The 26,685-nt window shown below is 40.4% G+C and overlaps 1 protein-coding gene across 1 annotated transcript; it reads left to right on the top strand.

The window, feature by feature from the left end:
* On the top strand, positions 1 to 26,472 carry LOC145450894 (growth hormone secretagogue receptor type 1-like). Its single transcript, XM_080329395.1, has 8 exons — positions 1 to 410; positions 2,372 to 2,501; positions 7,126 to 7,254; positions 7,321 to 7,433; positions 8,898 to 9,022; positions 9,632 to 9,733; positions 18,723 to 18,849; positions 26,211 to 26,472. The coding sequence occupies exons 1-8, from the start codon at positions 340 to 342 to the stop codon at positions 26,302 to 26,304; spliced, it is 891 nt and encodes a 296-aa protein (XP_080185521.1). The 5' UTR covers positions 1 to 339; the 3' UTR covers positions 26,305 to 26,472.
* Positions 26,473 to 26,685: the final 213 nt, after the last annotated feature.

Here is a 26,685-nt window from a genome sequence, read left to right on the forward strand (position 1 = left end):
AACAGGGAAGATCACGGATCTGCTGCAGCTTACCAAGATATATTAATTTGGGCGAATACAACAACTGCATTTGACGTGGAAAACACAACTACGCGGTAACATTGTAATAAAGATGATGCACAACACAATTATAGTCATGTCGTAATAGTTACTCTTTCCGACGTTTCCATAACATAGTTTCCATAACTGTGTGGATTATTCTATTAGCTAGAGCTCAATGTACCATAATACATAAATCGTTCCATATAGCTTTAGTTCCATGCCACCGTCTATTACAGGGAAGATCCAGGATCCGCTCAGTTCGTACAAGATCTATTACTATGGGTGTTCGTGTCGTCGATGGCGGCGACAGGAATAATTGGAAATACAATAACCTTCATTGTCATTGGAAAGGACAAAAAGTTGCGAAGGTGAGTTCTGCGTTATGTCCAATGGTGCCACCGTAGATGACTCTCCGCACATAAGGCAGATGTGGTACAGATCAGTGTTGGGATGACTCGAGTCATGACTTGACTCGAGTCAGACTCGAGTCACCTTTTCCGTATGACTTGACTTGACTCGAGTCACTTTGCTAAAATGACTTGACTGGACTTGACTCGGCGTATCAGAAATGGTGATTGACTCGTGACTCGGAGCAAAATTCACGAGTCAATTTCAAGTCATCAAGCAATCGATGTCGATAAAAGTCACTGTATCTTGCATATGGTCGGATTGTTCGCGAAACACTGGTGTAGCCCGTGAAACCGACCAATCATTCAATGATCGTGTGTTTTACTGAGCCTCCATTGTTTTCTCACAAATAAATTGACCGCAAACGAAGTGACCGAAGCTTACAGCTTACGCTGTCGTAAACTAGTATAGTGAAGTAATTTAATAGCAAAATGTCTATTTCTGTTCTCTGTTCTTACCTTAACCAAACATCTTGTTTAATTAAAATTGAATTCGAATGAAGTTTATATAGTCCTCAATCATTGGCGCAGGTATCATATTAATCTGTAAATTGGTATTGTATTGCATCTTAGCAATTCGTTTTTCTATTCTCTATTTTGGCTGGTAACTACTGAGGCTATGCAATTACTTACGTAGTTTAATATTTCTACATATATGTGAGCGATGCAGCACCTTCTTTCGTGTGTATTTAACTCTATATTCGTTTATCGGTTCAGAATCCATGACCATTCAATTTGTATTTCAGAATGCTAGCAAAATGCAATGACGTAAGCATGCCTCATACTTCGGAAAAGCAGCTTGACTTGAATTGTGACTTGACTCGTGACTTGACTTGACTTGACTCGACTTGACTCGAGTCACCTCCAGAAATCGATTGACTTGACTTGTCTCGAGTCACCTTCGAAAATCGATTGACTTGACTTGACTCGAGTCAAAATGTGCAATGACTCGAAATGACTCGTGACTCGAAGGTAGTGACTTGATCCCAACACTGGTACAGATAAACTAGAATGCGAAATCGCTTCTGGTGTACAAACTTCCACCCATTAGAAGAGAGCTTTTAGTCATCAGACACCTTGGTGTTAGCGTTACCTATCCTGAACATATCCTGAAATCTCCACCTTCTCAATAGAATTTATGAACGTTGAAAAATTGTTGCTTAAACGAATGATCCATCCTCAACACGGTGATTCAACGACACTTAACCTGGCAGCTGATGAAACATTCACTCAAATACTCAAATGATCCGAGATCTTTATTGTGTATCAAAATCTAAGCAACGGAAAGTCAACAGTAATGTTTAATAGTTACCGTCAAGAAATGGAATGAATAATAACTCAAACTTTAGAATGTATTGATATTTCGGTTTAAGCCCACGGTTAAAAATATAATTCCCATAATACGGCCAGTGACCTCATTCGCGGTCAAGACTAGGCCTACCTTGACATTGCAATAAAGCAAAACGTGAAAAATTAATATTATAAACAATCATTACGACGTTTAGATAACGAAAGAATAGAGTCGGAATGGCTGAGTAATGGTAAATGTTACAAATTAGTTCGCAAACTAATTCGAGATTTATTGGACCCAAACATCTGATATCTATGGTTCAAGTGAAAACGCTCTATTACAGGCAACATGTTTCGCAAGTAATTTAGATTCCATTGCATAGTCCATAGGATTTTGTACATTTTTATCAAGGAAGTGGCTGTTCTTACCCTCCACTATACCCCCTATATGTTTTTTTTATGTTTAACCAACGGGTCACAAATACATCAGGTCAATAGAGCCTACTTACGTATCACGTAGAGCCCCAACTCCAGCTTCGCTAGACATGTACAGTACAGCTCCGGGGCTCCTCACCGTGACTAGGATTTCAATCCTCGTGTGTTGTATGTAATTTGAAATGCTCAAATTTCAGCAAGCCATTCAATCTCATCCTGATGGGACTATGTGTATCGGACTTCATGTCAGCATCGGTCAGTCCCTTAATGTATTACAAGTCAACTTGGCTGCCCAGAGACTACAATCTACCACTATGGATCTGCAAGGTGAGGTAACCGCGTCAGCAATCGAATGCGTCATGGGATATAGAACAACTAGAAATTGCTTAAATGTTGAGGAGCTTTAGCGCTCAAAATCACCTTTGGTGGCCATGCTGTATTGTAGTGGTCTTGGACTCATTCGTTCAGTGAAATTCTTATTGTGCGGGGAAAAATGGATTCAAGTTACGTTAGGCTAGGGTTGCCATACGTCCAGAATTTCCCGGACATGTCCGGAATTTCACTATTAAAACTGTCTAAAATATGCCTAAATGTCCGTCGCAAAAACTGCGATCAAATATAAATAAAAATAACATAAAGTTACAGAAATAAGTCTAATTGTAATCGCAATTACAAGATAACGGTATATTCATAGAGTCGGTTTAGGCCGTTTGGACATATGACTCAAGGATGTACAACACGAGGCAGTGTTGGGATGACTCGAGTCACCTTTTTCGTATGACTTGACTTGACTCGAGTTACTTTGTTAAAATGACTTGACTTGACTTGACTTGGCGTATTAGAAATGTGGATTGACTCGTGACTCGGCGCAAAAGTCACGAGTCAATTTCAAGTCATCAGGTAATCGGTGTCTATAAAAATCACTGTATCGTGCATATGTTCGGATTGTTCGCGAAACGCTGGTGTAACCCGTGTGAGCGAACAATCATTCAATGATCGTGCGTTTTACTGAGCCTTCATTGTTCTTTCACAAATAAACTGACCGCAACCAAGGTGATCGAAACTTACAGCTTACGTTATCGTAAACTAGTATAGTAAAGTAATTTAATAGCAAAATGTATATTTCTGTTCTCCTTCTTACCTTAACCGAACCTCTTGTTTTATTGATATTGAATTAGGATTGGTTTATTTTATAGTCCTCAACCATTGGTGCAGGGTTGAATTGTAACATATTAATTTCTAAATGGGTGATGCATTGCATCTTATCAATTCGTTTATCTATGCTCTATTCTGGTTGGTAACTATGAACTGAGGCAATGCAATTACTTATGTAGCTTAGCAGTTCTACGTATAGGCGCCCATGTGAGCGATGCAGCGCCTTCTTGAGCGTATATATTTAACTCTATATTCGTTCATGGGTTCTAATCAATGACTAATCAATCTGTATTTCAAACGGTTAGCAAAATGCAATGACTTAATCATGCCCCATACTTCGAAAAGGCAACTTGACTTGAATTGTGACTTGACTCGACTTGACTAGAGTCACCTTCAAAAATCGAGTCACCTTTAAAACTTGACTTGACTCGAGTCACCTTTAAAACTCGAGTGACTTGACTTGACTCGAGTCACCTTCAAAAATCGATTGACTTGACTTCATTCGAGTCAAAATGTGCATGACTCGAAATGACTCGTGAATCGAAGGTAGTGACTTGATCCTAACACTGGTACGAGGTAGCGTAAACCGACAAGATACTATAGCGTAATGGGGAGCGTCCGGCTTCGTGATCGGTGGGTCGTGTGTTCGATCCCCGGCTGGGTCAAACCAAAGACGTGATTGGTAGGTAACACCGGTATTCATGACTTCCGCGCTTGGCGCATTGGGATTTCAAGGAGCATATGCATTCATTGTATGCATATGCACAGATCATGTGTATGTCAATCATGAGTCGGTGTTTATGCAGCAAAAACGTCAACTCAGACCATATATATAATGATATGCGGAAGAACCAATGCTATTGACATAATTGATTGAAATCATTTAACGATCAGATGTATATAGAAAGCCCTCAGAAGTTGCTTCGATTAACCTACGGTCGGCTCAAGATCAGTGGTTATGTTGGCGGGAGGGGGCTGAAAAAATGTGGCTTTGGCCCTGGTTACAACTTACAACACACAACCACAAACTCCTGAACCGGATCGCGACCACCTTTAGTCTATTGGAAAAGCTTTGCTGGTGTGACGTGATATCGATCCACAATGTGCTCATACCTCGATTTGAAATCTGCTAATGGGCGCTAAAGAGCGTCCGGAATTTGTGTGACAAAAATATGGTAACCCTACGTTAGGCATTAATTGATTTAGCAGCTTTGGTTTCGGGTCTACCAATATGTAATATTGTATTTGCAATTGTATTTAGTTAGATCAGGGGTTTTACACCTAGGGTCGCGAACCCAATGAGGTCGCTTGCCTATTCTCTGGTGTTCGCGAAGACGAAAGTTACGTAATAATGAATATCACGAGAATGCTAATTAACCGGATACTATCGGCGGCACATTTCTGAAAATTAAGTTTGTTTTTCAGTCACTTGGGGTTGCGACCCGCAGGTAGCCGACCACCGATAAAGTATGTGTATTCATTATTTTAAGCAATGGACTTCCAACCTTTTTTCGGTTGTGGCCCATTTCCGGTTTGAAAATATTCAGTGGCCCACCTCTTAATCATGCTTAAAACCAAGCAGGAAATATGTACTTCTATTGTAGGCTAATAGTCGCAGGTTATATCATGCTTCTGAAGATTGCCAGTGAACTGGGACGAGGGTAAATTGAAATGGACGAAATGAGTTTTACTATTCAAGTTGTGCGTCTGTCTTGCAGCTACTGACGTTGCTATGGCAGAACATTAAACCCAGCGGTGATGCAATTAATTCATGCAGATCTTGCGTTTACGTACAATGATTTTGAGTTTATGATTTCAAGGCAGGGAATTTTAGACCGACGCCAAATATTAATGCGCTGCGCAAAATCCCCGATTATTTACTGTTCGCTCCCGTGGTACCGTATATTTCCACCGGAAGTTGATAATTCATCATAGTACTTATAAATTGAAATTATGGCAATTTCTATGCTACAATAATATGACCGACCGCAGTGATGTATGCCTCTATCAAATACACTTCAGACGACTTTAGTGGATACGACACGTGAGATATGACCCTGCCGGAATACTTGGAATACTAATTAATTTTTAGTTATTGTGTAATCGAAATTATTTTCGTTGCTCTTAGTCGTGGATTTTTGCCTCTCCCCCGCCCATTTTTTTCTTGATGCCATACGTGTCACTACGTCTCAATATCAAATTCACGGGAAAATTTCGATGTATAGCATATTTTGACAATGTGAATATATGTTTTGTCTGAAAAATATGACAAATATTGTTGAACTTTCGCTAACTTCATATCATAATTTTCCAAATAGCTTTGTGCCCACCTCGTTATGTTCCTAATTCTCAACAGTGGGCCATGGCCAACCGGTTCAAACCCCTGTTCTACGCTAACGACACAAAATAATACTGACTAACCATGTGTGAGGGTAATGCCAGACATGTTGCACGAATTGAATGGATTAAATATTTTTTATGAAAATATTCTTCGCTCATAGCTCATTTTCCCAACAACGGATCACGATATTGTTGGCGATCAGTGTTATTCTGGTGGGAACTGACTCTCGAAATATATAACCATGTTGATGTAGGCTATATCTGGTGATATGAAGGAATTCTGTATTGATATCCTAACAATCAGTCATGTTCCAAGAGATTGTAAATAAATCCACCAAATTGTGTTTTGCGGACCGTCCGGACCGTGGCGGACGGGAACAGAGTCCTTCATTGTGATTATTGTATTATCATTGAGTTGACTAACGGTGTAATCCAGTTATGGCCTCATTGAAAAATATCCGGATTTGAGGCCTGAACCTGGTCTACACAAGTTCACAAGTTGTTCAACCTAATTTTATTTAGGCTTGGTATCGCTTGCAGATAAACCCTCGACATTTATTATAAATGCTACTAATAAATGTCTAAAAATCCACAGCTTCAAGTACGCTTTAGGTAATCACGTACCATTAGTGGTACGTGTACCGCAGTTTAGGAATTTTAGAAAGCTATATTCTATTCCGCGATGTGCTCGTTATGTTTGCTGGTTTGTACTCGACTTATATCATAAACATTATTATTAGCGCACAAGAACGGCGGCCCTGACAGAACTCACATCAAACATACTACAGCATATTGGCAGAGACTCGCAATCAAACATTGGCCATCCACTTGTATGTCAATTTTATAAACGTAATTCTTTCATAACTCGATCGTAAGCAACGACAGTAATACGAATATTCTCCCGACTCAAAGGGTTCGCGCTACAAGCTTTTCCACAGTGCAATCATTCCTTCTGCACCAGATACACGCTACAGTCGCCCCTTAAACGCCTCATCTTTCGACTACGGTATGGGTCCGGCGGATAACATCCCATATATTTAGAATCGGTTACTTTGACTCCAGGAAACGTCCGATCGCGCGAATCGCGAATTTTTTTTCAGTTCACCGCTTCTTCGCGCCCCTTCAGATGCTTTCACGCCCCCCAGGTTGAGAACCACTGTTTTAAACCATTGCCAATTCATAATCTATCGCAATTCTGTAACCTAACATCTTTACATATTGCATGGAAATAACAATTTGACTTTATAACAGAATTTCTGAAAGTTAATTCCAATATCGACATTCTCCCTTTTGCGGACAGGTTGCTTCAGGACTGGGCTATGTGTATTTACCAGTTTTACTGTAATTAAAGAATATAATAATAATAATAAAAACGGCGGAAAAGTTTCCAACCAATGAAAGGTCGAAAATTACCTGTAGCCTATATAAACTAATTTCCGCGACGTTGATTTTCAAGGTGTCTGTCGCAATAGACCACTGGACAACGATCGTAACGGTACACCATGTTTTTGCTGTAGCAATGTTTCGTTTTGCTGGTATCAAGTTTCCCTTTCTACTGAAGAAACTCACTCAAAAGCGTACTGTGGTGAGAAAACGGTTGTTGAAATGAATGTTGCAAAGGTTGCATCGCACAGTACTCATTCTATTTCAGGTGTTGGTGAGCGTTCTATGGATCGAAACCTTTGCAACCAGTGGGTGGTATCCACTATTTGGAATGACTTTCGTGCAATCTCGACGCCGTATATGCAGAATAACTGGCTATTGGTAAGTGCTGACTCCCAACACGGTAACAACCCTACATCACATTCATCAGTTTTTACCTGCAATTAACATGCACCACTACTTCTCTATATCGATATATAAGCAAAGGTGGTGAAAATCCTAAATTTCTATTCAAGTAGAAGTAGAAGTAGCGATTTTCAAGTGAGTAAAGGTATGTATTCTAGGCCAAGTTTTGCCGCAGAAATTACAGAAGTACTTTAAAACCACTCTAAAGAAATATATGAAAATTTCATAAATATACTAGTACAGCAATAAGCAACTTTTTGATCGTGAGCTTACTTTTTTTGTTTTGCGAAATTTAGCAAATCGTATCTTGAGCTTAATGCAATTGTCATGTTATAACTGTTGCTTTTACAAGCAACGTATCGTTGTGAATGTGGGTTCTCAACAATGTCAATTCTGAAGACTAAGCTGCGCAGTATCTTAGATATTCAATGTTACATGCGGCTGCGGCAATTAAGACATTGTCAGACAAATCAAGCTCAACCATCGCATTAACTGAAGATATGATAGTTAGGTAATGTAGCCTACTATCATTTTTATCGTTTATTCACTTTATATAATGTTATCATTCCAACTACCGTTGCTGTACACACCAGATTTTAAACTACATAACCGTGTCTTACGTTTTTCATAAGGTTGAAAAGAAGGTTTCCATCGATTTTTCCAAATTTTCAAATGGGGCCACGGTGTAAAAGAGGTTGGGAAACCCTATTTGAAATCTTCCATTCTTGTGCAAATCCCTCGAATTTTTGAACTACAGCTCAGGTGTGCTTAAAATTCGAATTGCAAGATGATTTTGTTCTCCTAATCGTGGGATAGTCATGCCGAATCTATCACAATGTGGCCTCAATTGAAAGCGTTTACTGTTACCACAATTCAACGTTTGTCCAATCGCGTACAATACATGCCAAGTTCATAAATTCAAATCAAAGTCATCACAAGGGAACTGGATGATTTATATTTAGTCAACAGCTACCCAATCAGGATAATTTATTGCCAAATTTAGCACAATGTTTCCACAATGGAAGGTGACCACTTCTTTTCCTTTGATTTATCTATTTGCAAGACAACAGTAGACCTAGTTTTGAATAAATTGATATGGAATCGGCCGGCGGTAACTTATCAAAGTGTAATGCGGTCTGTATTCGAAATAATTTGGACATCTCTGTCATAGAGCATCAAAGTGGCGGCGCCCGTCTTATGTTTCAGACAACATACGGCATTTTTAGTTACTGGGCAACTTCTTCTTAGGGGTCTATGGAAATGACATATCTGTGCAGTCGTGGTCAGTCCACAGCACTATCACAAAGTGTATTGAATAGGCATGGTCGAAGAATATCAAATCATCTTCAATGTGATGTAAATTTGGATTATATACTTTGTGGTAGCGTGAACAGTACATCGGACCAGACATGATAACTTATACTATGATATATACCGCAGGTTTAAGTATGCGCTGATGTACACGAGATTTTACATCCCGTTGACGTTTTTCCTCGTGATATTGCTCACCATCTTCTTGTCGTGCTACACTCTTATGCTCATTGCCTACAGACGTAACAAGAAAAGTAAGGACCTTTATATGTGATAGTCTTACGACTTCTGTGTCAAACTACACTGCCACCAATGACAATTTGATACTGTTGCTTCGGATTCAGTGTTTCTACCGTTACATATTACAGGCGGCTGCATATAGTCGAATTATAGAATACCTATAATCAATTGGAAGTAATGCCGTACATTGTTACTATGTTATATGTAAAATTTGCAATTTCCAAGATATGGCAAAACAACTTCAAGTGAATGTAAAAACTGAGAGGTCTGAAAAACACTCAAGTAAGTATAGTCTCATAAATTACTTTTGGTCGAGAGGTCGCTAACTTTTAGAAGCGGCAGCATACTTTTAATATTACAAGATGTATCTTCACGACCAATGTAAAATGGCTATTGACACTACGAATAGGTAAAATTTTCAAAAATGTATGCAGTTACCGTGATGAAGGAACTGTTTCAGGCTGTTCCTATGTCGATTGCGACAGTCACTCGTAAAGGTGACAAAAACAAATCCCAAAACTACTTTCTACTGATAACTGAACTCAGAATAGACCACTTATATCATTTTAGGCCCATGTCACTCTCCACAAAAATATCTTATTGCGGCAATACTTAACTTACAGAAAAGGCAAAGTCTGATGCTGATCTGACTAAAGAGAACATGGCTTTCAAGCAGATATCATGCATCGTAGGCTCATTCATATTCGGCTACGCACCAGAGATAGGTACGTGGATGTAAAAATTTCGGTTCAGCTCGATTTATTGATTCTTTGGTGAGTTTTGCATTCAGAGGTATCAGTATCTCCAAATGTTATGTACACGGAGCTGGCATGTGGGCTACCATGCGTGTAAATATGAGGAAAACGGTGTGATGCCGTGGCAGCTTGATATAGATAAGGCATACGGGGGCAAGGGTGTAGAATCGCGTTGTTTTGCCAAAATGGGGTATTCTGACATGAAAATATGGGATCTGGTAGTCATACGAATCCTCTAGATCAGAGGTTCTTCACCTTGGCTCCAGCTCCCCCAGGAGGCGGAATCGGGGCTCTGGGCTCGGCGGTGGTATTCAATAAGCATGGAGGGCGCTGAAGGGAAAATGGCGTCACAGTAGATCAGGGGTGAGCAAACTACGGCCGCGAAAGGCTCATGAATCTCATTTAAAATATTGAAAAAATGCGCAGTAAAAATCTAATTTCTGCAGGGACTCGATTAAACTTTTCTCATTATGTTTCACCATGATAATTATAAGTTATATTCTGACTAGCAAATTTTTATTTCATTGCTGGTGCGATAGACCGACCACGCATTTTAAAAGGTTTCAATTGCTAAACATTACCGAAAGTCAAAATGGGAATGACTTACGGATCATGAGTGTAATTTTACATTGGCCACTCCAATGCTGTACTTGGATAAACCGATTCGCACGTGTTCTAGTTAGAATCGTTCTCTGTATGTGCAGAAGTATTTATATTTATAAAATCTATTTCAAGCTAACATATTTGAAGCTAACATGGTTATGACGCTGTCAGCATTGTGCGTCCTGGAGTTGAACCAAAAGTAGAATCAGCAAATCTATAAACAGGTGACTGCTCACGGATTCAAATCTCCATCCTGTTCTAAGAATCGGGACAACGAACCTTCATCCCTACTTTTGAAAATTGCTCATATTGAGGTTGACCAGCAGCTTTTGAAATCTCGCCAATGTTTCTGACGCGCGTACCATATCCTCAAATCAATGGTTGGTTTGTTTTAAATAAAAATATATAGAATTTTCTTAAATGCAGTGGTTTATTATAATTCCTGTAAAATGACTTGCGTGTACTTTTACATCGCCAATTTCCGGTTAAAACACTCACGTCACTCTAACTGAGGTTATTTTTCGACAAAAGAATTCAAACTGGGTATATTGTATCGGGCAGCGCACATAGCGTGTTGAAATCGAAGAAAGAGGCACTGTACCACTTTTGGGAGTGAGCCCTTTGTACATTAAAGATGCTTTGAAGCTTTTGATCAAAATGATTAACTAACTATACTTGTTGCCGGAATATTTCTTCATCTTATCATAAAATATGATACTGTTTATGGGGTTGTGGCCCACACAGCCTCACATGTGTGTTATATAATATTGGTTATGGGTTACTATGTTTACGATACATTCATGTTGAAATTAATAACTGGGTGCAGCAGTAAATTAAATGTGAGCAAATATATCCCTAATATACCGAGTTGATTGATCATTCACATAAAGGAATAAAACAAAACCAAATACAATTAATTTCCTCCTTTTGCCAAACGCAGAGATAAACTCGGAATGAGTACCAGAACCAGATGGTATGTGCTCGTATACGCAATGGATGTTGTAACAACCTTGAGTTGATCCCGAATATTGTACATACAATTATTATGTCGTTAATTAGTCGAGTGGTCCTCGGGCGCGATTCAAGGGCAAAATATTTCCAATAGTAAAGTCCCAACCTCAAAAGAATGACCGAACTTTGACCTCTTACACATTGCTTTTACGACAGTCAGATATGAGGGGAGGGCGCCGGACCTAGACAATTTTTGAAAAGGGCGCTTAAGGGAAAAGGTCAGGAACCACTACTCTAGCCAGCGCATCAGTGCTATTCAACATTTTTTTGATTTAGTGAACCGTAACGTGGTTGTAACCGACTCATGCACCAACTCCTGCACAATCATTTCGCTGTACAGTCGATGTCGCTTAATTCGGACACTTTGGTCCCGCTGTCACAATTAGGAGGGAAATCTATTAAAACTCAGCGGAATCATAAGAGCTCTCTCTCTCCCTCCCTCTCTCTCACTCTTTCGCACTCATTCTCTCTCTCACTCTCTCTCTTTTCTCTCTCACCCTCTCTCTTTTTTCTCTCATGCTCTCTCTTTTCTCTGTCACTCTCTCTCTCTTCTCTCTCTCTACTTGAGTCAGGGATAAGTTATAGATAGAAGTTATAGATATCCCTGACTTGAATAAGTACTACAAGTAGTGTAGAATTACTTGACTACTTTAAAAAAGTAGAAGAACTTCGTTACCTCTGAATTATTACTGTGTAACTGCCGATCTGTCAAAGGAAATCTCTCCCTTTTTTCATCGTTTTCTATGGTCAACAATTTCGCTTTTTCTGCTTAACGTTTCTGTACCATTCTGTTCTACAAGATGGACGCAATTCTAGTGAAGTAGAAGTGACTATGAAGCTGACACAACGTTAGATGAGTTCATTGCCGATTGTTACTGCATGTATCGTCATTGTTTCACCAAAGTCACTCAATTTGTGTCGAAACGAACGAAATACTGTTATTGTCTCATAATCTAACTATAGGAATTTCGAACATGTGTCTGAATCAAGCGGAGAATTGTCCGAAATAACGAGAGTTTTCCATGTGTAATATATACTTCTGCTCCGTTTCTAAGTATTTTGGTCGAATAAAGCGGTTGTCCGGGTTTTCCGATTTCCGAATTGAGCGGATTCGACTGTATTTCATTATATCGATTGCTATTGTCGGCAGGAAGTTGCTGGTAAGCTATGGGTGAGCTCTGAAAAGTTCGTGTCCTTTCTGTAGGTCGTGTCAGGGTTGTAACCAAGTCACATGGTTCCGAGTCACGAGTCAATCATACTTTTGTGGTTTTGACTCGAGTCGAGTCGAGTCATTTTTAATTCATCACAGACTCGAGTCCGAGTCCAAGTCACCGTTTAAGGGGTCAAGTCCGAGTCATGGTGTTATGATTCGAGTCGAGTCCAAGTCACAGTATTGAAGTCATGTTCAACTCATGTTTTCAATCCTGCTTGGTGATATCGAATTCCTTGCTTGCGAAACATGCTCATTTTGTCCCTATCAGAGTCTTAGCACGTGTTTATTTAGGCAGATAACGGACAGGTCCTGGCCTCATTTACCGATGCTAAATATAACTTTACTAATCTTAGAACTTAAAATCAAATATCTCTCTTGTCAGTCTGATACATCACCAATACCAGCATTCAGTTTTTATTATGAGCACATCGACGATAGCTCACGAATAGCTGATAGAGAACCAACGAATTCACGTCTACATACTATCTGATAGAGAACCGACAAATTCAAGTCAAGATACTAGTTGACAGAGAATCAATAGATGCATGTTTATGTAGAGGTATTTACAACAGGCCAGCATTCTGTAAAAGCGTGCATGCAACTATGTGCATTGTGCAGTGACAACAGAACAGATACCTTTTGATTATACTAAAGGTTTTCCCAATTGCATTACAGACTACATCGCAGTTACAGCATTGGATAAATAATTGTACAATGGGGCTGTTCAAAAACATTTTTTCAAATTTTCCGGCTACTTCTTAAAATTGCTAGATTGCCTAAAAAATCAAATTTGGCTCAATTCCAACCAGTAGAAAGCAATGCCATGAAAGAAAATTTTAGACTACTTACAAATAGAGATTTTAGAATTTTACCGGCTATCTCCTGATATTGTTACATTGTGTAAAAATATGATTCATAGCAAATTTGACTCAATTCCAACGAGAAAAAGTGAAGTTATTAGAGTAGAATGTTTTGGATATGAAAAAATAGTCGGCTTACAACTATGCAATTACATTATATGAAAGAATTTCTCACTAAAATACTCCATTTATTTTCAAATCCAAAATATTCTCCTCTCACATCATTGATTCCACTTTTTTCAAATTAAGCCAGATTCAGTGTTCCTTTTATGCAACATAACAATTTTATCAAGTAACCACCCAGTAAAATAAAAAAGAAGTTATTTGAGAACAGCCATATTGTACAAACATCACACAACATTAGCCATTCATTATTATACTCACGTGCACAATGCACATACCTAACAAAACGTCAAATGGACGAGGGGCATTGTGTGTTTTCACAGACAGCAGATCAAATCAATGAGTTACACCTCAAAAATACTAATGTGGAAAGGAGATCCTCAGATATGTTAAAGCGGCATGGCCGTAGAATGAATCCACATCTACTGAGTACACGTTCCACTAGAGCACTAGATGCAGGAATTGACAAGCATTTTTGAACCACACTGAAGAGCATTGAATACTCATTCTTTCTAGTCGCCCAAAAATGCAAAGAATCATCGCCTTCAAATCTACACATGAGCTTATCAGTCTCTTGACCATCTGAGTCATTTCATTGGCTCTAATTGAACTTTGCTTCAATTGTTTGCTTGTATAATTGAAAAGTCTTGAGTACTTTAATTGCGGAGGATCTATTACCTCTTCATCACTGGACGATTTTGTACAATACATGATTGCTACTATGTATCATTTTCTGTTGTTTTTACGGTGGCATATCTGATATCAGACGAGTGCAACGAAAGCAGTGGTGACAAATAGCGATGTCGGCAGAATTCTTCGGATGCGTTTATCTAGCCATTACGATTCGAAAATTTCTTCATCTTCAAGCCATATAAAATAAGCCGAGTCAATGACTTGGGTCGAGTCATGCGTAATGACTCGAGTACAAGTCGAGTCAATCCAAATATTGACTCGAGTCGAGTCGAGTCATTTTCCCATTTCAAGAAAATGACTCGAGTCAAGTCGAGTCATAAAGAAATCGTGACTCGAGTCATTACAACCCTGGGTCGTGTTCGTGTTTTATGGACATATCTTCATTCATTCACACATAGGCGCCGAGTTACGGGGTGGCGGCCACCCCATACAAAATGCTTGAACGTCCGCCGTCTGTGCTGTCAATCAGCGAGTCTGTGATTATCGCGTAAATGCCAACTATTTACTATTAACCGATACGCGCGCGAATAATTAAATACGCAGTTTAAACAAGTGCTTAAATCGACCTAATAAATTGTAATCAGTGATTAGTAATCATTAGGGCGAAATAGTAAAGTGTGTTAGTTAGTGTATGCCTGCGAATTGAAAGTCATTCCTGCGCAAAGTGCGCATCTTCAATTGCAAACAATTGTCGCGATGTCAGACTCGGAACCCCATTGTGCTATACGCAAGTTGAGGAATTACTGATTAGATACCAGTGTTGGGATCAAGTCACTACCTTCGAGTCACAAGTCATTTCGAGTCATTGCACATTTTGACTCGAGTCAAGTCAAGTCACTCGATTTTGGGAGGTGACTCGAGTCAATTTCGAGTCAAGTCAAGTCAAGTCACGAGTCAAGTCACAATTCTTTTCGAAGTATGAGCCTTGATTACGTCTTTGCATTTTGCTAGCTGTCAGAAATACAGATTGAGTCGTCATTGATTTTGAAGCGACGAACCAATACAGACTTAAATATACACGCAAGAAGGCGCTGTATCGTTCAAATATACGTAGAACTGCAAACTACGTAAGTAATTGCATAGCCTCAATTTATAGTTACCAGCCAAAATAGAGAATAGAGAAACGAATTGATAAGATGCAATATTTACAAATTGATATGGTACAATTCAAGCCTGCGCCAATGGTTGGGGATCGACTATATATAAACTATATTCGAATTCAATTTCATTAAGACAAGAGGTTTTGTTGATGTAAGACATGGAACAGAAATTTTGCTATAAGGTTACTCCACTATGCTAGTTTACGACAGCGTAAGCTGTAAGCTTCGATCACTTCGTTTGCGGTCAATTTGTTTGTGAGAAAACAATGGAGGCTCAGTAAAACGCCCGATCATTGAATTATTGGTCGCTCTCACGGGTTACATCAGCGTTTCGCGAACAATTCGATCATATGCAAGATAAAGTGATTTTTATTGACACCGATTACTTGATGACTTGAAATTGACTCGTGAATTTTGCTCCGGATCACGAGTCAATTCACATTTCTGATACGCCGAGTCAAGTCAAGTCAATTCATTTCAGCAAAGTGACTCGAGTCAAGTCAAGTCATGAGAAAATGGTGACTCGAGTCATCCCAACATTGTTAGATACACGCTTTCTCGTTTGCTATCATCTCCAGGCTATTAATTCTTGTCTGCTTTATACACTCGTGTTCCCTCGATGACTTATCAGTGTTTGATTTGTTATTCTTATTGCGCATTGTGCAGTTCATGGCGTTGAATCATGTTGTCAAATATTGATGCAACAAGAGATCGTCGGTGGCGGAAATTCTGAATTTATTCGATTAGTTTGAGCGGGAACCTTCTATGTTCCAACCAACTTCGCTAGACGGACTCTTTCGGGCGCAACCATGTCGCGGATCGAATTTCAAACCATCGGGATTTGTATTTCTATTGATAAGGTTGCGGCATGCGCCATATTGCTCTTGCTGCAATTACACCTGGGTAATTAAAGTCGCACCATTTCACGATCAAATTCGACTGGCTGATCGGGACTTACGTATGCCGTAGGCCCCTGGCTAATATTAATCAGCGCGTCGGTATTAAAACCCGAGGTGCGTAGCCAGTGAGTTTCTCAATTAAAACTAGAAATCCAGTCCTTTTGAAATGCCAATTCACTAATTCGTATTATCGATGCTGCATACTGCAAATTAGCGAGAATCATTTGTATGCGAAATGGGTCATCGATATCCCATGTGCACTATCGGCGGTGGTTTGATTTAGCGCGTCAGCATGCAGGCCTACTACCGTCCGCAGAAACACTTTCGCCAAACAGTAACAACCTCTGAGTGTAATATTGTTTGTGTTTGTGTATCTTTTTGATTAAAACTTATGCCCGCGTCTGAACAAATTGTGCTCGTTGCCATTGCCAAATCAGGGTATTCAGGTATGACTAGCGCACCATGTAATTGTAATTATTGCAGGTTTGCGGCATGTCTGCAATTTCGTTATTAGCGCAACCTTGCCGGCCGATTGTAAGGTCCGATAAAATTGATCAGTACTATGTATTTTGCACAGTGAACTGATGCTGATTTCAGCAAACTAACTATCCTTATTAGATATACAAATTCGACCTCATCGTTAGAAACGTAGATTTCATCGCGCGCTCTGAGAAACACCATCAACTATCGCGATTTGACGACCAAATATCCGTTCACCTTCTACAAATTAAAGTGCATTATTTGCATCGATGAGGGCCGCAAGCCGCGTTTAAAATATTTAGTGAACCATTTTTGTGATAAATATTCTCGGAGCGCAAGTTGAACAGTGTTTTATTGTCTGTGCCTGCTAGTTGGAATTTATTCCAGAGCCCATAATATTAATCCAATTATGCTTTGCGAACGTAAATCGGGAAATGCGACAATGCACTCAAAATCGATGCTTTAATCAGCAACCAATTGTCGCGATGTGAGCTACTCAATACTAAGTAAAAACCCATTGCGTTGTCGGTAAGGGATAATTACTGATTGGCTGCGCGCGTTTGTAATCATCATTCTTGCCTGTCTTTCGTGTCCCAGAATTGTCGCGTCATGTTACTGCTCAGTCCAGCGACGAATGCCGAGCTCGCGGCAATCAATGACCTAATTTCGCAATCATCTCAGCGGGAGATCGCGTCGCGTTACATTGTGCGTTGCGATATGCGTGCACAGACGAATCTCGATAATTGGCCCTCGTGGTAACACTGATAACACGACCTGTTGAATTGCAACTGAATATTAGCGTCAGAATGGTCATTTCAAAAGGACGGGGTTTTGCGTTTTAAAAGGAGGGGGTTTCGACACCCCCTGACTACGCGCCTGCCGCCACCCCATGCAAAAATAAAAGTCGGCGCCTATGCTCAGTTGCTCACATATCCACTCACCACACTACTCCCGTGTTTGGATCTAGTCACTACCTTGGAGAAGTGATCGAATGAATGAAAATAGTACTCCTTGAAAGACTGTCTCCATTCTATTTGGGTTGAGCATTGATGGGTTGCGGAACGGTAGACCTGGTGACATAATTTTATACCAACTATGCTCTAACCCCGAGGTCTCAAACTCGAATGTGCTCGCGGGCCAATTTTCCAGTTTTTGACGACGCCGCGGGCCGCAGCATCAATGAGGGTATTCCATGTCTCTCCAAGTAGGCCTTAGTTGCCGGGATGAAATTGTGCTATTGAAAGTGAGCTGATACAGCAGACTGACATTCAACACACATCATAAAAATATGATTTACTCTTGTATCAATTTAGGCCTGGCATGAAATAAATCATCACACTTATAACTATATTATTAGAAATGTTGTGGTACTTGATATATATTAATTAAAAGATATAGACGCCATGTGAGCGGAAAAATATATAATGTTATCATAAAGCTATCACGTTATAGTTTTGCAGCTACTATGAATATTGTGAATTTAACAGATTGATAATAATAGAGATTGATCTGATATCACAGCATTTGGGGTTCAGCAGTGTAGCCCAATCCAGGATTCGGGTATACTCCAGATAAGTGGGTTATTAAGCTCATGGTCAATTACGTTCGAATATTAGAGCAGAAAACGCCGAACAACCCATTGTAGTTACATCTTGGAGCGTACCCCAACGGCATTCAGTACCTTTAAGTAGCCTAATAACATGATTTAGCGACCCAAGATGTAACTAATAGATTGCCAATGGTTGCCATAACTACTTGCTTAGTAAGCGAAATACTATAGAAATTAAATTTATTTTCTATAGAAATACCAAGCTGTGACCTTCCGGTCTATTACTATTCCCATGACTCGTCGCGGGCCGCACAAAATGATCTGGCGGGGCGCGTGTTTCAGACCTCTGCTCTAACCCGATATTGACATGCCATCAGCTGTGTGCCAGCTCGCTGCTGAATACCAGTGACTTCAAATATGCAATTCAGTTTTCAGAGTTTTCATCGGCCTGAATATTTTGAGTGACGAGTACGTTCGAATTTTCGATTTGACACGTCTGATATGTCTGAGAGTTTCCGAATCCTTGAATCCGGTCTTCTACAACTTGTGCTCCAGGTGTGTACATTTATATACTATAGGCCAGTGATTTTCAACCTTTTTGAACATCATCCTCGCTTTTGTTAAAAAATAAATTTCATCCGCACAAACCAACCGAAACTTGTTATGCGAAAATAAGATAAAATACGGAACAATATTTTATTCAAATGTGCAACAGGTAGGCTACCGATTTCAGTTATCAAGTGTTTCATTAAAAAGACAACTCTTTCCCCTCGTTTTGAGTTCGACTAAAGTGCAATATAACCCTTTTCGACCAGATGAGTTTTGGGTTTCGTACAACACCTTTTAGCGCTTGGATGCCTAAGTCTTTATAATAACCATCCAGCACTCCCATCCAAAATACAGTGTATTTTCCGTGAGTGAAAAATGCCTGCTGGCATACAATTGTACCCTTTGCGACCCATACGTTAAGAACCCTTAAAGGAGAGAAAGTTACGTTACAGTAACTTGCAAATGCGAATGCGTAATGATGGTATTTACTACTATCTTTGTGCCTATAGTTCTAATCGAACCGCTATTGAGAAAATATGATGATTATTCGGAAAAAGAAAGCAGAAAGTCCATTTTAGGTAATTTTTCTCGTCTGCTACAGCCTCAGACGGGGCAGGGCGATGCACCATGCTTGCTACTATACACGCTTTCGAGTCAGACTTTGACTTCGTAATAATTACAATAAGCAAGTATTATTTGACTACGGCTGGTGTGAGACAAAGTTACTGTAAAAGCTGCGATTAATAGCGTCTCGAAGTCAAGTAAATATTTACAATTGCATCGCAACCAGGGCTTTGGAGCAGCCGTAAATTTGCATTGCTCCAACTCCGGCTCCGGAGCTTTCTTCTATCATACACTTGCTCCGGTTCCAGCTCCGGAGCCGCATTATTACCACTGCTCCGTCTCCAGCTCCGGCTCCGGCTCTGAAAACTATCGAAGGTGTCTGTCTATATCAGAGGTGGGCAACCCGCCGCCTGCGGGCCATATGTGGCCCGCGAGAAGGTTTTGAGTAGCCCGAGAGCTAATTTCCCTTTTATATATTATCGAAATTCTGTTATATTATCGAAATTGATTTGCTCAGATTGCGAACTTACAAGGCCAACCAAAAAACCGCGACGCTTGGGATGTTGATGACTAGAATATCAGTTCCGACGCATTGGCAGACCCAGGGTCCAGTCACATTTTTTAGTAAATTGTCGTACATTACAATAAACTAAAAAAGGAGTAAAATTTTTCTCAACGCTAGGCTACCAAGCAAGAAATCATGTGACAATTAAACACGCGAAGCTTGAAGAAAAATTTCGCTACTATTTTAGTTTATTGTAATGTACGACGATTTACTGAAAATGTGACTGGACCCTGGATCTGCCAATGCGTCGGAACTGATATTTAAGCATCAACATCCCAAGTGTCGCAGCCAGAATTGTAATTTTTGGTAGGCATTGCAAGTTCACAATCTGAGCAATTCATGTTCGATAATATAATAGGAAATTACCTAGCGGGCCGCATTCGGCCCGCGGGTTGGCCACCCCTGATATAAACAGGCCCATTCGATAATTTCAGAGCCGGAGCCGGAGCTGGAGCCGGAGCAGTGGTAATAATGCAGCTCCGGAGCTGGAGCCGGAGCTAATGTATGATAGAAGAAAGCTCCGGAGCCGGAGCCGGAGCAGTTTAAAATTACGGCTGCTCCAAAGCCCTGCCTGCAATATACCCAAGTAATATTAATATTAACTTTGAAAATTTTACGCGCCTGGCGCGGCTAGTGGGCACCGCACTCGTTCGTCAATTTCGTGTGGCCCTTTAGCCGAAAAGGTTGGCCACCCCTGGCCTATATAGATTACTAATTTACCCGTAGGTTAGTTATCTATAGCAATCTAGAGTCTGTCAGCCGTCAGTAACATTGGATGCAGCAACGAAGACATACGTGTCGCCGTGTCGGCTTGTGACTTCATTATGAATAGCCTACTTGTCAATTGTCGATAACATCATAGTTGCACTTTACGTATTTTAAACGCACTTTACTCCATGCCATTGCTGTGTACAATGCGACGTTTTAACACTGGCACTGTACTCGTTAACATTAAGCTCAATTAAATCTTAAAATAGGCGATTATTATTCAACTGTAACTGAGCAATATGGGCGGACATCACGACCTGATCAATAGAAATTCGATTTGTACCAAATGGCCAATGGTTCGACGTTCGATATTGGTGCACTCGTTACCTGTCCATCCGGTGTCGACCATGTTTATCGGAATGGGTAAATTTCCCGTTGAAACGAATCGAAATATCGAATTAAACACTATGCCATGCACATTGCGCCATGCCCATAACGAATTAAACTATGCAGTATGCACATTGCGCATTTACAAGTCACAGTCCACGATAATCCGGGAATACTAGAGTATCAAGCAGACATCAAGAATGAATTTACGAAACAGATGATTACAAATTGGAAATCGCGTATCATATCAGTTAATTCGTCTCCATCATAAAATACCATGGGGTCCTGACATCGCTTTGAGTAGCTCGCACCGCGACAATTGTTCATTGAGTGTAACTGCGTTTTGGGCTACTCTTCTGCCATCCCCGATTCACGCTCGAAAATCCTTACTGGAGTGAATGACGATCATGCGCAGTAATGAATTCCAATTCGCATGCATAATTGCATATTCAATAACACTGTCCAATTTCGCGGCCCGATTTAAACAACTACCACGAAAGAACGAGTATTTGCTCATCCGATTCATATCAACGATGAGATGGAATTTCTCGGCTCGTGCTCGTCATATCGACTTGTGCAACGAAATCACGTTTTTATCCTCTCTCCCATTTCGCGCAATACATAGTGATCATTATTTTCGAACCGTACAATTGGCCAACAAGGTTGTGCTGATGATGAAATTGCGGGTATGCCGAATACCCACAATATTCACAGGGATAACTAGCATACCGAGGTTCGGAACTCATGTATGAAAATTGAACATTGAATATATGACTGCTCTGCTGTTAAATCCCCAGGAACATGGTTGGTCGGAAAAGGTAGCGCCAAAGGTAAAAAATTCTTAATTTCGCGAAGGCCTGCTGTTGAATTATGTGAACTCAGCAGATATGGTTGTTGCATATAGCCTAGAATAGCATCTTATGTATTACGTCGGAGCCGGAGCTACCCCTCAAATACCTAGCTCCAGCTCCGGCTCCGGCTCCGGCTGAATTTTATGTAGAGCTCCGGCTCCGGCTCCCGCTCCGGCAAAAATGCACGGCTCCGGGGCTCCGGCTCCGGGCTCCGGCTCCGGCTCCAAAGCCCTGATCGCAACGACAAAAGATTTGGAGCCATCTGCACTTGAATTTCGTAATAGGTTTATTGCAATAATTCCACGTCAGAAAAAGTAATAATTATTTATTTACGATTTTCATCTGCACTCATCCGCACCTCGTTTGCCATCCGCACTGCAATTTTTTCATCCGGGCAAGTGCATACCATCCCACAGGTTTAAAAGCACTGCACTAGATCATGGGGCTTTTATGATCCCAAGCACTAGATTCCGTTTTGTTGAGCGAAGTCTTCGTGTGATAGGATGGCAGAAATGTCAATGCTGTAGGGCAAGGGTCGGCAACCTACGGCCCGCGGGCCGGATCCGGCCCGCCAAGCGAAATCGTCCGGCCCGCGACATAATAATTAGTTATCACAAGAATACGTCCCGCCGTTTCATAATGAGTTTCAATCTGCAGTGCAGCACTGCATGAAAAGAATGCGGCATTGCTACGATATAATAGTAGCCTACATCGTAGTAGTCTATTGTTACGCCATAAAACGAATGTGGTTGAAGTAGGAGATGGAGATAGACTAGACCAGGGGTGGGCAACATACGGCCCGCGGGCCGGATCCGGCCCGCGAAGGGATTTTGTCCGGCCCGCGGACAGTTTTCCGTTTTACATGATAATGTGGCCCGCGGCCCTACCTAGTCTGCCGAGATTTTCCACTACTTGCTTACAACGTCAAATTTTAGTGACTGCATAGTGCATGTTACTATATACGTATATGCGCAGCGTGCTAGAGTGGAGCTTACGCGTAATTTCGTCGAAGCGAGAAGACTTGCATTATCGGCATTTGCGATGTACTCAACCCTAATGTCGTTTGTGGTAATCATGGTGTTTGTCGACTACAATGGTCAATGACACCAGGCTGATATTTCTTATTTTTCATTCTGTAACCGCCGACTTGTAGCACGGCACACTTCTAGGCTTTTGTAAGACGAAAACACTGCTTATACCAAGGGGTCGCCAACTCAAAACGGGTCGCGGGCCACTTTTCAAATTTCGTAGAGGTCGCGGACCGCATGAATTCATTATCGAGATTTCTCAGGCCACACAGTTGAACAACGATGCTATCTCGTCACCTACTCAACCCTAACGAATATATGTGTTAGGGGTACCGGGGTTACCGAACTCCTTGAAATCTTAATTGAGGATTGCACCGTGTGTTGATTGATCAGATAGAAGCAGACATGGCGGCGCCTGTATGACAATGCTATTCTCAAATCCACATTGTCTTCGTCACTATCGGCGAGAAATGGCTTTGAAGTGACATTACTGTCGTTAAAATGTATTCATTAAATGCGATTTATTCCTTGTATATGTGGAATGTGGAGAAATGGGCGGATATTGTATCGATTCAGCAATCCGGCCCGCCAAGTACTTAATTTTCCGATATCCGGCCCGCCGACTCGAGAAGTTGCCCGCCCCTGGACTAGACTGCCATCAGTGCTTATCAATCGGGTGTATCTCGCAACCGAAGGTGTTCCATACTTTTTTAAAGGGTGTACCACTCTAACGGGGTGTGACAATAAAGGTGCCCTTCCTTTGCTTCAAAAACGCTTGGAACATCTCAGACGCAATGACAGAATCTCAAACTGTTCAATTATAGATAACTATAGCCTCCGTATGTTAGTTAGCCTATCTATAGTTTAATTCTCCAGAAGCCATTTTGTGCCAAGACAACAAACCTGAGTAGTGTTTTGGCCATAATGGCGAAAACTGTTAATATGATTTTTGTCTAATTAACTGAATCAGTTACGCCAGATATTACTAGAAGCAGAGAATCAATATGGCGATGTCCTGTAGGCCTATATCTGTCATGTTCGCGCATTCAAGCAGCTATGCTTACACGAGTGTGTGAATTGAGAAATGAAATAGCAACTTTCCTCGAAAACAAAAATATCATAATCATAATCATAATCTTGTAATCGAAAATGGGTATCTCATCTTGCTTTCCTGGTACATTTAGCGTCACATCTGAACGAATTGAATTTGCAACTTCAGGGGAAAAAAAACTAAATACGTGAGATGTTGAGGCGCATTCAAAACAAATCTGTGACTCTGGAAATGTCAACAGTGCAAAGAAAATTATGCTCACTTTCCTATACTGGAGGGGAGAAAACCTAGTACCAACACTGCATTTGTAACTGTGATACGAAATTTAACTACTGAATATTCACCCGCTTTTCCGACATTCCTTCTCTACAAAATGAATTCTGACTATTCAGTACTCCGTTTAATGTGGACGCCAATACCATAGCTTGAAAATTTCAAATGGGTCTTTCTGAAATGCGATGCAATTGAATTGAATGACAAATTTCATACAAAGAGCATATCACTGCACGACTTTGACAAAGAGTACGTTTTTGAAATTGGTCTTTATCCCAGCTTGACCAACAATGCAAAAGAAATTGCATCGATTTTTGGAAGCACGTACGCATGTGAACAATAGTTTTGAACAATGAAATTCACGAAGAGCAAGCTAAGATCACGTATTTCGGACGTCCATTTTGAATAGGGTCTGATTCTTGCTTCATCTGAGTTGTTACCAGAAGTTGAAAACCATTCACAAAGCAAGCTGCGTCAATTGTCACATTTATTCTGTGTTGTTGAAGGAGAAATACATGTGTCTTCTGATTGGTATGATTGAGATTGCAGCAATGTAGGATAATATATACCGAAGTGAGCGTAAAATATAGTACTAAGAAAAATTCCGGCCCGCCAAAAAGTTGTACACCCGAAATTTGGCCCGTGACTAGCAAAAGGTTGCCGACCCCTGCTGTAGGGTGACAAAAAGTTCTGTGACTGGATAATCATATAAGAAATGTATCTCACAGAATGATGAACAAAAAATAAGTGTGACCCACAAACTCTTTCTAATAACATTTTCTTTTTCAAACAAAAATGATATGAGGAAACTGGAAGGAGACAAGTTATTGTATCAGGGCACAAACGTCCTCTGTCCTGTAAATTTCAACGACCCCATCACCTCCGAATCTGATATGAGAACAAACGTGCGACCGCGTTTCCAAGTCCCACATGATCAGGTCGAAATGTCAAAGAATACAATCCGCTATCAAGAATATGACGTATCGGGGACCGCGATATACTTTCAAGACGGATTCAACAGAATAAGTACTAGCTTGGGCTAGAGATTACCGAGTCGAGATTTGACGTATTGATTTCACTAACAGGAATATGCCACTTCCTTGTCATTGCTTGTCAAATGTCATTCATATTGGACGGATAGTTGATTGTATGACTATTCCAAGTCATTTCGAATCTTTCCTATCCTTTCGACTGTATTAGTATTTTGTGATGTTTTGTATGGATGAAAATAATAATAAACAAATTAATGTAATGTGTTGCCGAGGATTTAGCAACAATGTTGCGACGGCTACAGTCCCGAATTACCTCTCACAACTATCTTCCAACAGTCCTACTGGAAGTAGTTTTGCCTTGTCTAGATAATTGCCACTGCTAATTGTGATTAAGTCAAAACTCACGACATCACATATGTTGGTGCGTGCGTTGCACATCATCAAGACAACTTACGACTACCTCAGAACCAAACCGCAATGATTACTTTGCCACTGTCAGAAAGTGTGTGCTCTTTTATATGACTACAAGCTTCAATTACGCGAAAGGAGTTACCATTTGTTTATGTCTGGTGTTTCCATACGAATCTGAATGTAGACCACAAAATGGATATCTAGAACTCCCTATAGATATCCCTGAGACCACAAACGACTTTTGGTAGTTTTCGAATTGTTGGTATAGGTTATTCGATCCACTTGAAAGCGGTGTCGAACAAAAGAGAAAGTGGGCAGAGATATAAGTCAGCAGCTCAAGATTAAACTATGTAATATTTTCGAGAGTGCCATATTTGTAGCTTATGCTCATGCTCAAGTAACGTCCACGTTTGAATGAGAGGGGTTGACGATTTGAAATGGCACAATACGATACTTACCTTGCACTACATGCATCCCATAACACCAACCTGGAACACGGGAAACAAAATATATAACGACTTCACTCATATTATTCAGCAATATCAGTGAGGCTACCATGCGATACCTGCGTACATTCTCGTGCAAAAAGAGCGTAAGCAGTGGTAATCAAAAAGGCTCCAACAACGTGTGACTGGGAAATTGCTTGGATTTCATCAATGATTCATCTGCAGGATAATGTGATAGTGACTCTAGCAGTTAGACTGTTTATTGCAAAATAAGTGTATATTTTAATTTGGTTTGAAAATATATCATATTTCTTAACACAGTTTATTAGAAATGTTTATTCAACTAGGCCAGGGGTTCTCAAAGGGTGGGCCACAGGAGCATTTGAGGTGGGCCACAAAGCTATTTAGAAAATTTTAGAGTTAATGTAAATTTAGTTATATTTGTTATGTTAAACGCTAAAAATATATTCATAAACCTTTTCATCCAACTCTAATGAGACGCAGTGGCACATGGAGTCATTATGTACAAGTTGAAAACAGGAGGGACAAACGGCGGCTTTTTCCGA

The sequence above is a fragment of the Botryllus schlosseri genome, chromosome 11, assembly GCF_051294905.1.
Source record: "Botryllus schlosseri isolate E-star chromosome 11, Bs_hap1, whole genome shotgun sequence".
Taxonomy (NCBI): Eukaryota; Metazoa; Chordata; class Ascidiacea; order Stolidobranchia; family Styelidae; genus Botryllus; species Botryllus schlosseri.

Excerpts from the sequence above, each read along its gene's own strand:
- LOC145450894 (XM_080329395.1), top strand. The coding sequence starts at position 340 with ATGGCGGCGACAGGAATAATTGGAAATACAATAACCTTCATTGTCATT. Across the intron at positions 7,255-7,320 it reads TCACTCAAAAGCGTACTGTG|GTGTTGGTGAGCGTTCTATG; the intron begins GTGAGAAAACGG and ends ATTCTATTTCAG. Across the intron at positions 7,434-8,897 it reads TGCAGAATAACTGGCTATTG|GTTTAAGTATGCGCTGATGT; the intron begins GTAAGTGCTGAC and ends TATATACCGCAG.